At 35.0% G+C, this 15,516-nt stretch overlaps 1 protein-coding gene across 3 annotated transcripts in view; it reads left to right on the plus strand.

Annotated features, from left to right (window-relative positions):
* LOC144970949 (acetylcholine receptor subunit alpha-like) overlaps nt 1-15,516 on the plus strand; it is a 36,302-nt gene extending 20,786 nt beyond the window's left edge. For 2 of the 3 annotated variants that reach the window (XM_078911155.1, XM_078911156.1), the window contains exons 3-10: nt 2,402-2,553; nt 6,576-6,620; nt 7,825-7,934; nt 8,361-8,466; nt 9,198-9,281; nt 9,878-10,053; nt 10,664-10,836; nt 11,322-15,516. In XM_078911155.1, coding sequence (XP_078767281.1) covers nt 2,402-2,553; nt 6,576-6,620; nt 7,825-7,934; nt 8,361-8,466; nt 9,198-9,281; nt 9,878-10,053; nt 10,664-10,836; nt 11,322-11,728 — 1,253 coding nt within the window. In that variant the 3' untranslated portion in view covers nt 11,729-15,516. The remainder of the gene's footprint in view (nt 1-2,401; nt 2,554-6,575; nt 6,621-7,824; nt 7,935-8,360; nt 8,467-9,197; nt 9,282-9,877; nt 10,054-10,663; nt 10,837-11,321) is intronic. The other variant, XM_078911157.1, reaches the window with a different exon arrangement.

A 15,516-nucleotide genomic window follows, 5' to 3' on the forward strand; every position in this document is an offset into this window, starting at 1 on the left:
AATGGACGATATTTTGAGTTGATTTGAGAGTATTTCCTTTACAACAATGAGACCATAACAATTTGGATTATTAGACCTGCAAATCCGTAGACGTCGACTTATAAGGGATTTCAAACATTATAACGGTACTCATACAATATGCTAAGTCACGTGGTTATTGACGCCAATGTGAGGATGAAAATAACTTCCAAACAGACCGAGGTGTACTCCCAGGATGAACATAAAACTAATAGGTTATTACTTAAGAGTAATCGTCTATTTGAGATCCAACATCGTAAACAGGTCTACACAATAATCGTTAATTGCTGGGACTCATTTGTCAATGCCGCACTCTAAACTGCAGCCACCGACGACTACGTTCGCGCCATTTAACTCTGATGTTTAACATTGTCAATAAATTCTTTGTTTCCCTTTCTGTTACTATGTGGTAGTGATGACAAGAGCAACAATGAATATTTGATGGCGATTACTTCCTCTGATGATGGTTTTAACACATTAAATTGATCTAGGGCATTGTGGCTCAGAGGTTTGGTCTTTTCCTCGTACTAGCCAAAAGGCACCGAGTTCGACTACCCACTCCGCTGTGCGGCCTTGCAGCTGACGTCTGGGTTATTCCAGTCGTCTCTTGGAATGGACGCCAAAGACAAATTTCCCCTTGGGGATGAAGAAAGGGAATATTATATTTATTTTTATTTACTTAAGATGGCTAGCCAACATTTCTGAATTAAATGGAGATGATAAACGTCCATTCTTTGCGTGTAGAATTAGATAAGAGATACATAGCTGGAAATGATACTTCCAGTTCTGCTGGTTGATCCTCGTCAGTAAAGATAGAACGAAGATATTGTTTTTTCCCATCCACGTTTATGAGTACTTCTCTTATGAGTACTTAAGAGTAACCTGTATTAACCAGACTATAAAAGTTCATGGTTACACATAGTTTTGTGTGTTGGTCCGTTATACTTCCGGATGGCAATGTTGTGAACTTCTTAGCCAAGCGCATACTATTTATAGTGTAATTAATGATCTGTGGTAAAACTTCAACTCAATAGGTTGTTGTCAGACTACGGCCGACATATGTGACCCAACGATAATAGTTTCAAATTCTGAAGGCAAACTCTGTTGCATAAAATATGACATTCTATTGGGATCAATATGCTTCATTAAGAAGAATGAATGCAGTATCATAAAACCACTTAAGCCTCAATCTTAGTAAATTTTGATAGTTTTCACGACCTATAGATATATTCAATCTTTGAAATTTGCTTCACCTCTACAATTTCGAATAGAGGAGGCGGAACACATTTTGTTATACTATGCCTTTATAATCCTACAATTTTTGAATCAAAAGTTATGGAAGAGTCAATTAAACGGTCTGCAAAATCAGTCGACTAAAGTATCTATTTATAAATATAATAGTACGACAGGATTAAGACAACACAAAGACAAACACTGTGCGGCTATGTGGTCTAGTGGTATGGCATTCGCTTTCGGACTGGGAAGTCCTTGGTTGGAGCCTCGCTAGGCGAATTGTTGAGTCCTTGGAAAAGACTCTTTACTAACATTCTCTCACCGCACACAGGTGTGAACTGAGTGCCTGGCCATTAACAGCGTTGGCTCTGTCAGAAAAAAAATGTATTATCGCCTAATGCCATCGACAGCTATGAATCGAAAAATGCTCAAGATTTTTTACCTTGTCAACAATGTCTATTGACACCCCTCCTACTTTCACTTTCTTCTCGTTCCAAAATCTTCTGTTCACTATATACATCACCTCTGTTTTGTCGTTATTCAACCTTAGCCTGTTCCTACTCATCCAATCCCTTACACCCAGTACACAGTTTTCACATGTACTTATGACATTTTGTAAGTTATCGGTACATTCAGACTATGAAGGTGCAAGTAAAAAACCCGGAAAAAATTACGTTATTTCAGTACGAATTAGATACTAGAAATATTCAAAAATTTACAACAAGAACAAAATCATTCTTGCCAAGTTTATTTTAAAAAGTGCTTTTTTGGTCAAGAAACTATGTCCATTATACCAAACTCGGATTACAATCACGGTATCGAAAGTTTCTAAATGTGCGTCATATAAGCAGTGCAGTGACATCATAAAATCAATTGGATCATGGGAAAATGCTATGGTCAGTCATCAAGACGTATGTGGCCATGGTACGCCAACCTTTTGAGCTTTAAAGTAACTGAAAATACTTTATTTCTTATATTTAGTCCATCTAATACCATTCTGTTTAATGTTTTTCTCCCTGAATTTTCTTTGACTTTTTTTTTCAGAATGTATAAATAGAATTGCAAGCATTTCCGCCGGATAATTAAAGGGAAATTATAATTTTTATTTTTATTACAACACCAATTTTATTTAACGTTTTTCATATTTTAGGAGATGCGTCAGGGAGTTCCTTTCACATGACACGTCTACTAAAGGAGATTTTTGAAGATACAGGTTACAGCACCATAGTCAGACCGTCTTCCAACTACTCTGAAGCTTTGGACGTCTCGGTGGAGATCGTATTCAACTCAATATTGAATTTGGTAAGTGAAGACACGGACGTAGATACTGTTTGGATGATAACATTATCTCAAATCCTATTCAGCTTTATACTGAATTTGTGAAGTAAAGACAAAGACGAACTATTTGGTGATGACATCATCTCAAATCGGATTTAACATTATACTGAATTTGGTAAGTGAAGACACAGACGAACTGTTTGGATGACAATTTATATGTGACCCATCATCTCAACACTGTAATATATCGGATTGATTTGGATGCTGGAAATTGAATTTATACCTGAAAAGTGGTTGGTTGTTTTTAGATTATTTGGCTTATTGGGGGTCAATTTTAATACTATAACTATATCTCAAAGTGTGAAAATATAAAAGTGACGAATTATGGAGCAGGCAGTTGTGTAAAATAAAAATCTGAAAAATCATGTATGAATCAGTGCAAGGCAAAGCAGAATGTAAAATACAAGATAAAAATTATCCCAAATATTTTTCTCTCTGCTTTGTCTGGCATTGTTACATAAACACCTTACAGATTTATATCAAAGTGTGAAAATGTATAATTTCATATTTCTGATATCTTCAAAATAACTTTCGGACAACTGGCCCTACACCTCCACATAATACCGTTTGGATGCGATAGGTTATAAAAATAATCTGATATAAATGTGAAGCAACTGCAGGCGAGAGTCAAGATATTTCAGTGGTAAAGAACTCACCTCCCATGCGAAGGGGCTCGTATCGATTCCGGGAGCGGTCGAGATATGTTTCTGACCAATGGCCTCCCTCATTCTTCTTCTTCTTCTTCTTCTTCTTCTTCTTCTTCTTCTTCTTCTTCTTCTTCTTCTTCTTCTTCTTCTTCTTCTTCTTCTTCTTCTTCTTCTTCTTCTTCTTCTTCTTCTTCTTCTTCTTCTTCTTTCAGCTTATCCTTTATGATCCTTATGGAGCCTTATGATCTGAAGAACAAATATTTCTACAACGTATGAAAATATCTTTATAAAATCGTTAGATATTCACGTGACATCGAATTACAATCAACCGCGCGCACTTTTCATTGCACTCTATTTCACAAGCCGAGCAAATTACCGGAAATGCCAAATTGATTCATATTCAAGTTTTTCTTTTACTGGTCATGTAGATATGAAAGTAAAAATAAAATGAAATGATGTGAGTAAAAAACTGAGAGAATAGAGAACAGAATATTTTTAAAAGCGGGTACATCGCAAAGTACTTTGCCAGATCTAACAGATCGAGCTACCCGCTCACTGCTGAGTGATTAGAAAACATCTCCACTTTACCGAGGAACGATATCCGTCCCTTTGGGTGTGAAGCGAGCGCTCTACCAACTAAGATGGTCAAGCCCAATGTCGTTTTTCTTTTTCTTTTCTTTTTTTTTTAACCGACGTAGAAATGGATCAAAGTGGTCCAATTATCATTGTCCATTTCATCATTATTAATATTGCATGGTGACAGATTATTTCCAAAGATGATGACATTTCCAAAACATTGACGCTCCTGCTGACTTTTCAGAGAGCTTATATTTTTATACTTGGATTTGTTTGATCTATTTATTTTTTTTTTGGTTGCAAATCGTTTCTTTTTTGTTGTTGTCTGTGACATCTAGAGTCGATACCAAACTAGAATTGAAAAACAAAAACAAAACTCTAATGACGTCATCTGACGGGGACCATGTCTTGTCCTGCATGCTGAGCGTTGCAGTTGGCTAGGGACTGCCTGTATGCGCCTTGAGGACATTTAGAGAATATTAGGTCAATAAGGTTTCATTTTGAAAGCTGTATATAGATAGTTCGAAGATGACGTCACTCAGATCTTTGTTATTGTTTTTTTTGCCATCCGCGTTTATGAGTAATGCTCACTGAATGGTATTAACCTGACTATAAACGTTCATGGATACACACAGTTTTGTGTGTTGGTCCGTTTTACTTCCGGATGGCAATGTTATGAGCTTCTTAGCCAAGAGCATACAATCTATAAATCACACAGTGGGTGTCCCGTTAGCTCAGTTGGAAGAACACTCGCTTTACACCTAAAGTGACCAATTAAGACCAATCTTGGGTGAAGTGGAGATTATTTTCTTACCCTCCTGTCCACCCAACAGTGATTGGGTAGCTGGGTCCATGAGACCTGTCGGAAAATACAATGCATTATTAGACTAGCGTCTTATCCAAAATAGTAAGCAATTGGATTCAATAGTCCGATGTCACGTCGCCCAGCAACGGCGAGCAGCCTGGTTTTAAACAAAGAAAATGGGTACTTTTTATTCTTCATGCTGGCTAGAAATTTTCATGTCATGTGATCAGAATGTATAAAAGTCAAACCATGATGACATTTATAATGTTTTTCTCCCCTGGATACACTTTTATGCTCGTCGGAGAAATATTTCGTAAGGGTGTTCGCCTTTGTTCCGATAGTTTAGAGCCAGTTACTAAGTTAGCATGCGTCATTACGAGGGAAGTGACGTCATGACTGTTGAAGTCTATTGCTATTGTTCATTTCACGTTATAGAAACCAGGATAAACCCCGGCCCCATGGGTTGAATGGCTTTGAAGGATTACATGAACCACAAATGAAATGTATAAAATTTTACATACCCCCCCCCCCCCCAAAAAAAAAAAATCCTTTTTATAATATGGGCATGACAAAACAAATTGTAGTTTTCTATAATTTTATCGTTTTTGATTCTTTGAAGTTAAAACGATATTATCATAAGAAGGTGTCAGCTCAATGTTCGGGAAACGTAAAGGATAACAGTGCAGTTTTCTCATCGAATCACATCGTTCTGACACCGTATTGTTTGAATTTGATTTAATCCCTGCCTTTAACGACTTATCTATAACGTTTATGGATTGATTGTTCACATGCTTCACATTTTTTTTTAATTTCAAGAACGGTATGAAAAGTTAGGTAAAGAAAGACAGTATATAGCTTTTGTAGCATATGAAACATAATTCTAAAAATATTTTTATACTCGTGTTGTTCCGAACAATTTATAAAACTGCATAGGTCGCGATATCTAGTCTAAATGAGAGAAATTGTTAGATGTGCCATCATTTATTCTATACTGCATTTGTATAACTCATTTTTGTCAAAATTGTATCTGCAGCCTTTTGAAATAAAAGTTATTGGTACCGTTGGATAGAAAGTTAATAGAAAAATATAGATAGAAGACTTTCAATCCAAAACATTTTATTTTGTTCTGCATTAGATTCTTTCAATTCAAATCTGCGGCTATCTGGTAATGTAAGCGCTTTGAGCTTGTTGATCTACGGGGTAAGGCACTATGTAAAAAGCATATATTATTATTATTATTATTATTATTATTATTATTATTATTATTATTATTATTATTATTATTATTATTATTAGGTACGACGCTCGCCTTCGGATTAGAAGGCGCTTGATTTGAGACCCGCTTTGATCGGCGCATAGTTCAACATTCTCTCATCGTACTCAGGTGTAAAATGAGTACCTGATCGTTAACAGCGCTGTCTGTGTCTCAAAAGAAAATATGATGTAAGATTGCTTAATAGGCGTCATGTCGTCCTTCATGTTGAATATTGCTGTTGAATAGGGACCCCTTGTAAAGCGGGTTGACACGCTTAGTGGATATTGCTCTCTATAAAAGCTCAAGTGTTTTAGAGTTTCTTTTTCCTTTTTTTTTCTTTCTGTTCAGAGTATAATCTTCCACTAAAGACCATGATGCCATTGTACATATCAAAGTGACATAATAGAGAAAAGGCACTGTTGTAAGATGAAGATCTGAATAAACGTGTTTGAAACAATGCCAGGCAAAGCAAAAACAAACAAACAAAAAAGTACAAGAAAAAAAAAAGAAAAATACAAAACATTACCTTTTTATATGGGGAGGGGGTGGGTTTCTCTGTATTTTTCTTTCTTATTCGTGTCTCGTACTGTTTCATACACACTTTTTTCAGATATGTATGCTATTGTGCGACAACCATTCTGCTTTATGCAATCTATAACACATTATCATACCAACTAAATCTATTACTTTCTTCATTGAACAGGACCTAAAAAAGCAGATTATGAGGTCCACCGGGTTTTTTAGAGTGGTAAGTACAAGAAAAATACTATGTTCAACGATTTAAATTTACCGATGGCAAGCTGTACCCTCTTTGGGGGGGGGGGGGGGGCATGCATCGTTGTTACCACATTAATGATTAACTTGATTTGTAACAGTAAGAGTACAATTTATTTAAACGCTGATTTAAGAAACCATTGGCAGCTTCTGTTTTTTGTACATGGAATGCAGTTGCTCAAATAGTAGACAAGTAGCCTATGATCATCAATCGAGTGATAAGATTGTGAAATGGTCTGCTTTATGTCTTAAACCATAAGACTGAGATATCTTGTTGAAATTAGCCTCGATGGAAATAAGGGATGTGAAATAAAGAATTAACTATGAATAAAAAGATACCATAGCATGATATGGCTAGAATCGATGAGACAGAAATGCAAAGAACTGGATCTTTTATTCCGGTGTTGCCATGCTTAGCTTGTTTTACGTTCGCATGACAACCAAAGGTAAGGAAATCAAGGGATGCTACTCATACAATGATTACTATAGTTTCCTATCAAAGTTGAGTTGCCTTTCTTCTTTAACTGAAAAGACTGTGGTTTAACATTGTTATCTATAGCAAACATTTCCTAGCCTAGAATTGTACACTGCTTAGCACGGCTCGAGAGCCTATCAAGATATACAAGTTGTTTTTGTTTCCCCAATTAAAGAGGCATTAATTACTTTTGATTTAGAGATAACGATTTAGGACCGTAGCGATTTCGGATAATGGATAGTAAATAAGTAACCGTAACAAATAGGAATATACAATCGGAATTATTTTCAATTTATCGATTATTTTAAAAAGCAGTTTTTCATTTAGATAGATTTTACTATATATGTTTCTCGTGCATACTTTTCGTGGACACTTTTTGCAAGAGAGGGTGAAAATAATTGAAAGACATAACAAATTCCTTTAATTGCTCTGCGAAGAAATGTGTACATTTCAACTATTCTCTCTTTAGTTTTTGCTGACGATATCATCATCATCATCATCATCATCATCATCATCAGCATCATCATCATCATCAGCATCGTCGTCATCGTCATCATCATCATCATCATCATCATCATCATCATCAGCAGCAGCATCGTCGTCGTCGTCATCATCATCACCATCATCATCATCATCATCATCATCGTCTTACCCATTCATTATTTATCTATTTATCATTTATGTTAACTTTTGATGTCTTTAGCAATGGAAAGATGAGTTGTTGCAATGGGAACCAGAGAAATTTGGTGGCATGTCAGAGATCATCATTCCACAGAACAAAGTATGGCATCCAGATGTTGCCTTTTACAATACGTGAGTTTTTGAAATTCCATTTCTCTCTTCCCCAAGAATAGTATCATTCTAAATACCTAAAATGACCTCACTTAAATGCTTTTTGTTTATCAAACTTTATTTATTTTTACAATTTTTGGCTCTTGATTTCAACGATTTGACATCAAGAATTAACATTGTAGTCAAGATTACGCTTCAAAATATGTTTTCAAAGAGTAAAACCGGATTCGTGAAGAAAACAAAATAATTCTTGAACTGCTACATTTATTTTGAAAAAGAATAATAGGGCTGACTCGTGATATTTTTGCTATTAATACGCTACAGTAATATCCTTGTTATCAAAAGCCAAACGGGCATAGCAATTTGTTTTTTTTTTGTTTTACGTCCCTATTTCTTCACATTATTTTTGCTAATTTTTTTCAATGATTCGACTTTGCTGATTATTAGAGTGGAAGAAAAGCGTTACCCTGGTACAGCTCAGACTTTGGTGGCAGTCTACCACACAGGTATGGTGTATTGGGCACCGGCATTTACACTGGACACAGCCTGTAAGGTGAGCTTGGAAAACGGGTTCAGCAACAATCATTTCCGTTCATTTCTCCATTTTACTCGGGAAGACATTTGGGGATTTTAAATAAGTTTTTATTTTAAACAAATTATTCGCATGTCCGCATGCCGGTCATATATATCAGTTTTGGGAGGATTTAATTAGTTTTTAAAAAATATGATTGTCTCATCTATATACTTACTGTCTTTAATTTTTCCCAAACAATCTTATCACCTAATTATTGGAAATAAAAGATTATTAAAGAAAAAAAAAACAATCTCAAAATATTTCGGTTAATGCAAGCAATTAGATAGCAAGAAATGATAGTTATTATTTTCTGCAATTTATCTTTTATTTCCAAACACTTCTGTTCTGCCGCACTCTGAATAAAACACTTTAAAAATAATTCTCCTCAAAAAATTGACCTTTAAATTTTGCTCGATTAAAATGACCCTCATCTTTTCAAAAACTTTGTTCAACCCTGGGACCTTGACAAGATGAGGTCATTTTATTTATATATATATATATATATATATATATATATATATATATATATATATATATATATATGAGAAGTATTCTGGCCAAATTATTTTTTTAAAACGTGTTTCACAAGAGTACGGCAGTAGTAGAGCTCGTGCATCTCCGTTTATCATTGATATGGTAAAGCAATAGTATTCTATAATAAGCGACATTTTATTTGTTTTCTGATTTAAACTGTGGATCGTCTTTTACAGTTTGATGTGACAAAGTATCCATTCGACAGCAATATCTGCTCAATACGAGTATTCTCTTGGATGAATGATAACACGTCGGTAAAAGTAAGTATGGAAAAATAACGTGAAAAAAAAAATCCACGCCACATTGCCTGAAAGGACAACTTGACTTTGAGCTTTTAATTGTTTCCTAGTCATCTAATAGAGACACCTGGGCTGTTTCTCCAATTCCTCTTATTTTCTTCTTGTCCCTAACCAGTTAACTGCTGTACTCAGGAATAACTCTTATTTACAAATATAACCAGAAAACACGTCCTTCAAAAATCGATAGATTTAAATGTTATTCATTTTAACAAAAACATATATATATATATATATTATATATATATATATATATATATATATATATATATATATATATATATATATATACTCGTAAAACCTTAGAATATTAGTAGTTATAATAATCCTAGAGGGATTTCTCAAATGGACTTACTTAACGTCGAGCTTAAGTTCTTATATTATAATATCAATTTAAGACAAATCACTGGACTTTTTTTCTCTGAAAGGATTCATTCATGAAATAAAACACCTTCTTTCAAAATATGACAAGACGGGATGGTAAAAAGCTGAAAACAATTAATTCTTTGAGATGCTTTTAAGTGATCCATTTTCAAAAGTACAATTTTTACTCATTTCAGCTAGCATTCGGTAAAGTTCCAGTAAATTTCGCTTTGGTTTTGGAGAATGGAGAGTACAAGGTTCAGGCCGAGTCATCACTGAAGAATGTCATGCTGGCGGAGAGGACACAGCTATTTTATGATGAGCTGGTTTTTAGGGTGAAGCTTACCAGGAGGCCGGGCTATTTCATTCTTAGGTGATGAAAACTTTAGATTTTTTTTATCACTGAGATAAGTGTGTGATTAAAAAAAAAAAAACCGTGGACATGTACTTATACATAACAGATGAAGCACCTTCACCAACAGCAACAATTCTACTCTCTCTCTCTCTCTCCTTCTCTCTCTCTCACTCTCTCTCTTTATCTGTGTGTGTCCATCTCTCTCTCTCTCTCTCTCTCTCTCTCTCTCTCTCTCTCTTTCTCTATATGTGTATGTGGGGGGGGGGGGGGGGGGTTGGTGTGTCTATTGGAGTTGGTCTGTGTGGTTGAGGGTGATAAAACTGTTGAATGATTTAGTAACACTGTTTAAAGTTAGATTTTTGAACATGAGTTGAACTTTAAAACATAATATCATCAGATGAGAGGAAGCAGAAGGATTTGGAGGAGTATTATGATGTGAGAGAAAGGGAAAGATGGAGAAAGAAAGAAAGAGATGGAGAAAGAAAGAAAGAAAGAAAGAGAGAGAGAGAGAGAGAGAGAGAGAGAGAGAGAGAGAGAGAGAGAGAGAGAGAGAGAGAGAGAGAGAGAGGGAAATCAGGAGTAGGAAATCTACCCTTTAAGTTTACCATCATCATTGTCTCTATTTCAGCTTGTTGATGCCTGTCATGCTGTTGGCCATCATGTGTTCCACGTCCTTTCTGTTGGCCCCGGATGAACAAGACAAACTGACCGTGGCTATCACAGTCCTTCTCTCCTTCACTGTCTTCCTTGGAGTTATTGATCAGGACATGCCCGAAACGTCCGACAACATTTCTTTGTTGGGTAAGAGAATTGTTTAGAAAACTGAAATTGACAAAAGGTGAAAGGGAAAACAAAAGAAAAAAAGAAAAATTAATGATAGTAGTAGACTGCTGGGCTGAACCTCAGCTCGCCTCGCATTGTGCCCTTCAGCGGTCCTGAGCTAAACACACTGCGCTGCAGCATGTGTAACTCCTGGAATTTGTATAGTCTACCCTTAGAACCCATAAGATATTCTAAAGAATAATTGTATTTTTGTATTTATCTATCTAGTCATTATTAATATTATTATTATTATTATTATTATTATTATTATTATTATTATTATTATTATTATTATTATTATTATCATCATCATCATCAGTAGCAGCATCATTATCAACAACATCAACATCATCATCATTCTTATTATTATCTTTATCATTGTTATTGTTATTATCGTCATTAGTAGCAATTAATCATCATCATTATCATAATAAATGACAACAAATTATTTTCCCTTTTTTTAGTTGTCTACGTCTCATGCATGCTGGCGGTTGGTTTTATCTGTGTCCTGGGGAATGTTATCGTTATCAAGTGTGACCGCTGGGAATCGAAAAAGAAGGAGGCCAAGGCTATTGAAAACGACGTCAGCAGCAACAACGGATTGTCCATGATCACAGCGACCGAGAGGAAAGACAACCATATGTTACCGAGGTTCACAGAACGGAACAACCAATCAGATGTTCTCATTACAGAGAGCGACAAGATGAGTGACCAATCAACGCACGGGAATGGGGACAACGGAAGTCAGACCGAGACTGTGAAATGCCACAGACCGAAACTATCAAACGTCCTGAACAGAATATTCTTCTTAATGAATCTGACCATTGTGTTAAGTCTAACGATTCTCATGTGGGTTTTGATGTTAAAGTAAAAGAAGCGCGTAGCCAAATTCAAGCCATTGTAATCAGCTTGACATTGTGTTCTGATAATGTGTGTTAAGTCTTACAATCATCCTGTGGGTTTAAATGTTAAAGTAAAAGAGACGCGTGGCCTATCTTCAAGTCATTGCGATCAGATTGACATCGTGTCCTGACAAATTATATAGAGTCTGACGATTGTTCATGACGGCTTTGATGTTAAAGTAAAATAGTAATGTAGCCGATCTTCAAGTTCAGAAATTAGGACGCTGGCACTTGTATAAGATACATATCTGAAAAAGTGTGTAAGAATTCGTGGCAATCAAAGCAAGCAAGAAAACAATTACAAGAAGAAAAAAAAAAACATCCCCCAAAAATTTGTCTTCCTCGACTGCGGATCGAACCTCAGACCTCCTGATTACCGGTATTTGTATTTTTCTTTCTTGCTTTGTCTGCACCGCTTCATAATATACACCTTTAAGTTCTTTACCTATCTCCAAGCTTGACAGCAGTTGTTTGGTGTTGAAGTTCATGGCTTCGCGGAACAAGATGTTTAAAGTTATACATACTAATATCTAAGGTCGATCAAAAGATGTACTATAAATATCTTAACTTGTTATACAATTATTGGTTGTTCCATAGTTAAGCCTTGGGTTATTGTGCGTTGTTATTTGGATGGTGATTGAGTTTTTGTTTTTTTAAAGAGGAGAGAGGGGGGGGGGGGGGGCGAGCGAAGTAATTGTTTGAAAGGTTGATGAAATATTGATACTTCATTTTAAGAAAGAAAGCATCTCTTTTGAACAATATCCACAAAGTATGCTCAAAAAGTGCTTTGCAAAGGTTCATAAGCCAACAGCAACACTTAAAATGTGAGACGAGACACACATATGTTTAGAAATCAATATGGAAATATGTAATTATTTTCCAACAGAGACAATGCTTTCCAAGAGGTAGCCATTGTTATTCTTGAGTGTTTGGAGTAACTGCATTTAAAACAAGATTCCATAGACTTATGTCACTTACAGACGTATGTCACTTACAGAGGGATTCGAAACTTTGATCTACAGTTGGAAGCCACTAGACCATATCAGCGCTCATTCATTTTGCAGAGATTTACTCCTGGATCATTGTATGAGGTCAATAGGATTTTCCAAAGAAATATTCATTACGTTTTTGTAGCAGAACTATAAAATTGATAGATTTGGTGAGGCAGAATGTGAATGTAATGCGTTGTCAATATGATTACGTTCGTAGACTTTGACCAAAAGTTATGAGGCGCTAGGACCTCAACTAGTAGATCTTGATCAACAATTTGCTGACTTACTTGACTTACTTGACTAAAGCGCCTTTCCTCTCCTAGTCATACGAAAGGGAGTCCTCAGATGCCTCTTCTATCCTAAGTATGAGATCCCTGTACCTTACATTTAGCTTGCAATTCATTGTATCCAATTTCTGACGATCTGGTGAAAGTTAAGGAAATATAACTATTTCATTATCCAATTATGTTGTACTTTATGTCTTCGTTTTCGAAAATTATATTTCATCACATTGAATCTGATATGTAACCCACCGTCCCAAACCTGTATTTTGTTGAGGTAATTCTGATGGCGAAAATTGAATTTATAGACTAAAGCATTGAACCATGGGTGAAGTTTCTTTCTCTTCTCAGTTCTTTTATTGAATAAGCTCCCATAAGAATTGATAGAAACTAAATACTATGTTGAGACGACGGGTCACATTTTAATTTTAAATCAAATTGTCAACTGTTTCACCCCGGCAAATTACTGATTTGAGAAGGTGGGTCAAATATTTCCGGTGTAATATTTCATATCCCTCTCCTTACCAGCCATTTTCATGATTTTCCGCAAAACCAACTAACACAAAATATATATTTTTATCACTCAGACACAATAGCAGTAAAATTCTTGCGATGAATAATTTCTTTAGCAAAACATGATCTACAACACACTGTTTATTTTGTTTAAATTTTATGATGTACAAAAGACATTTTAAGAAGAAAAAGGCTGGTTGTATCGTAATGAATGTGACGATTTTCCTATAATTGGTATGGAGAGAGTTATCGTGTCGATGACTCTAGTCCTCCCATGGTGGACAAGAAGATCACTTACTGTGTCTTCTATACTTGGTTTAGTCATTTCCGGGTCCTTGGCTGGGAAGGAAACAGTCAAATGTATAGTTAAGGTTTTGGGAGATGACATTTTCTCTCATGAAAGTCAACTCTCTGTTACGTATTGTTCTATTTGTTGCTTTGAATGTATCAGGTGCGATAAAAAAACCCCGGAAAAGTTTAGAAGCATGTAGCCGCCAGACTATGAATGATACAAGTATGACATTTTCACCACAATCAAAGCCAAATATTCAGAGTTGTGCATACAGTGTCTCGAAATAATATATATTCAAACATTTTAATATCTCCATTATTTTAATAACCATACCGCAATAATGCCATATCGAAGATTTTGGATGTGATTCTAAAATTTTGATGTGATCTTCGATCCCTCATTTTACTTTATGACTGATCCATAGAGTTTTCCCCATGATTCAGTTGATTTTTAATGTCTTAAATAGTGAGTCGAACTCATGCATTTTGAATTGACTCTTTTTAACTCTGTTTATGTGTAAAATTTGCACCACCCCCAAATAACCACCAATGACAAAATGATGGCAACTGGAGGAAATTCATCAATGGCGATAAATCGAATATGGTTTCTAATCGTACTCAAAATTATGTAGCATTATTGAATTAAAAAAATAAACAAACCCCAAAAAACAAAAAACAAACAATAAACATATTTTGTCCTGATTGATCATTTGTTTTTCAACCGGACGTGGCAACTTCTTACACTAGTAACACTGCACTGTTAAAACAAGACGCAAATTTAGAAACTTTCGATATCGTGGTGTTTATACGTGTAAGGTAAAGCAGGTATTGTTTCTAAACTAATAAAGCATTTTAAAAATTAAACTTGACAAGAATTAACTTAAAGTTTTGTTCGTGTTGCTTGTAAATTTTCGAATATTTTTGGTTACCCACTTCGTACTGAACAAGCGTCGTAATTTTTTCCCGTTTTTTTTTCTCGCACTCTATCTATATTATAATGTAATCATTGGAGTATATTACTCTCAGTGGAATCCTATGCTTGTGGCTGGATGAGACTTCTAGGTGATCGCAAACTAAGTATGTGATAGTGTGTTACTGGAATCTACACCTGTTCCCTATTTGTATCATTCCCCTTTGTCTTACTTTTCCTGTGTGTTTTAATTGTAAATCTAAAATTTTTACTATCAATTTTTCTTACTTTTTACTGGTGCTGTAATGACCTAAATGTGTCGCAAGCGCCGTAAAATCCTTAAAAACAAACAAACAAATAAACATGAATCCAGTCAAAATGTACTTTGCAGATGTTCATAATCATAAAAATGCATTATATATATATGACGATAATGATGATGAAAATAAAAATGTACATCTTTAAAAATCATTCTCATTGTGTTATAATGTGTATCTATCACAATACTGTATAACGTTGAATATTTGATTGTTACTCGAGCACAATTTTGTGATGATGTGTTATCTATCTGTGTTGATGTTATTAATAGCAAAGCAAGTCAATCATCCATTTAATAGTTGCAACTAAAATATGATCAAAATAATAAACCATTAGTATAATGAACCATTGATAAAATTAAAAAAAAAATGATTCAGATAAATTTGAAAATTATAAATGGTATGTGTGGTGGCAATGCTGTTTATTTCAATAAATTCACGCTTTGCTTACAA

The sequence above is a fragment of the Berghia stephanieae genome, chromosome 4, assembly GCF_034508935.2.
Source record: "Berghia stephanieae isolate SIO BIC M18660-M18661 chromosome 4, UCSD_Bste_1.3, whole genome shotgun sequence".
NCBI classification, from domain to species: Eukaryota; Metazoa; Mollusca; class Gastropoda; order Nudibranchia; family Aeolidiidae; genus Berghia; species Berghia stephanieae.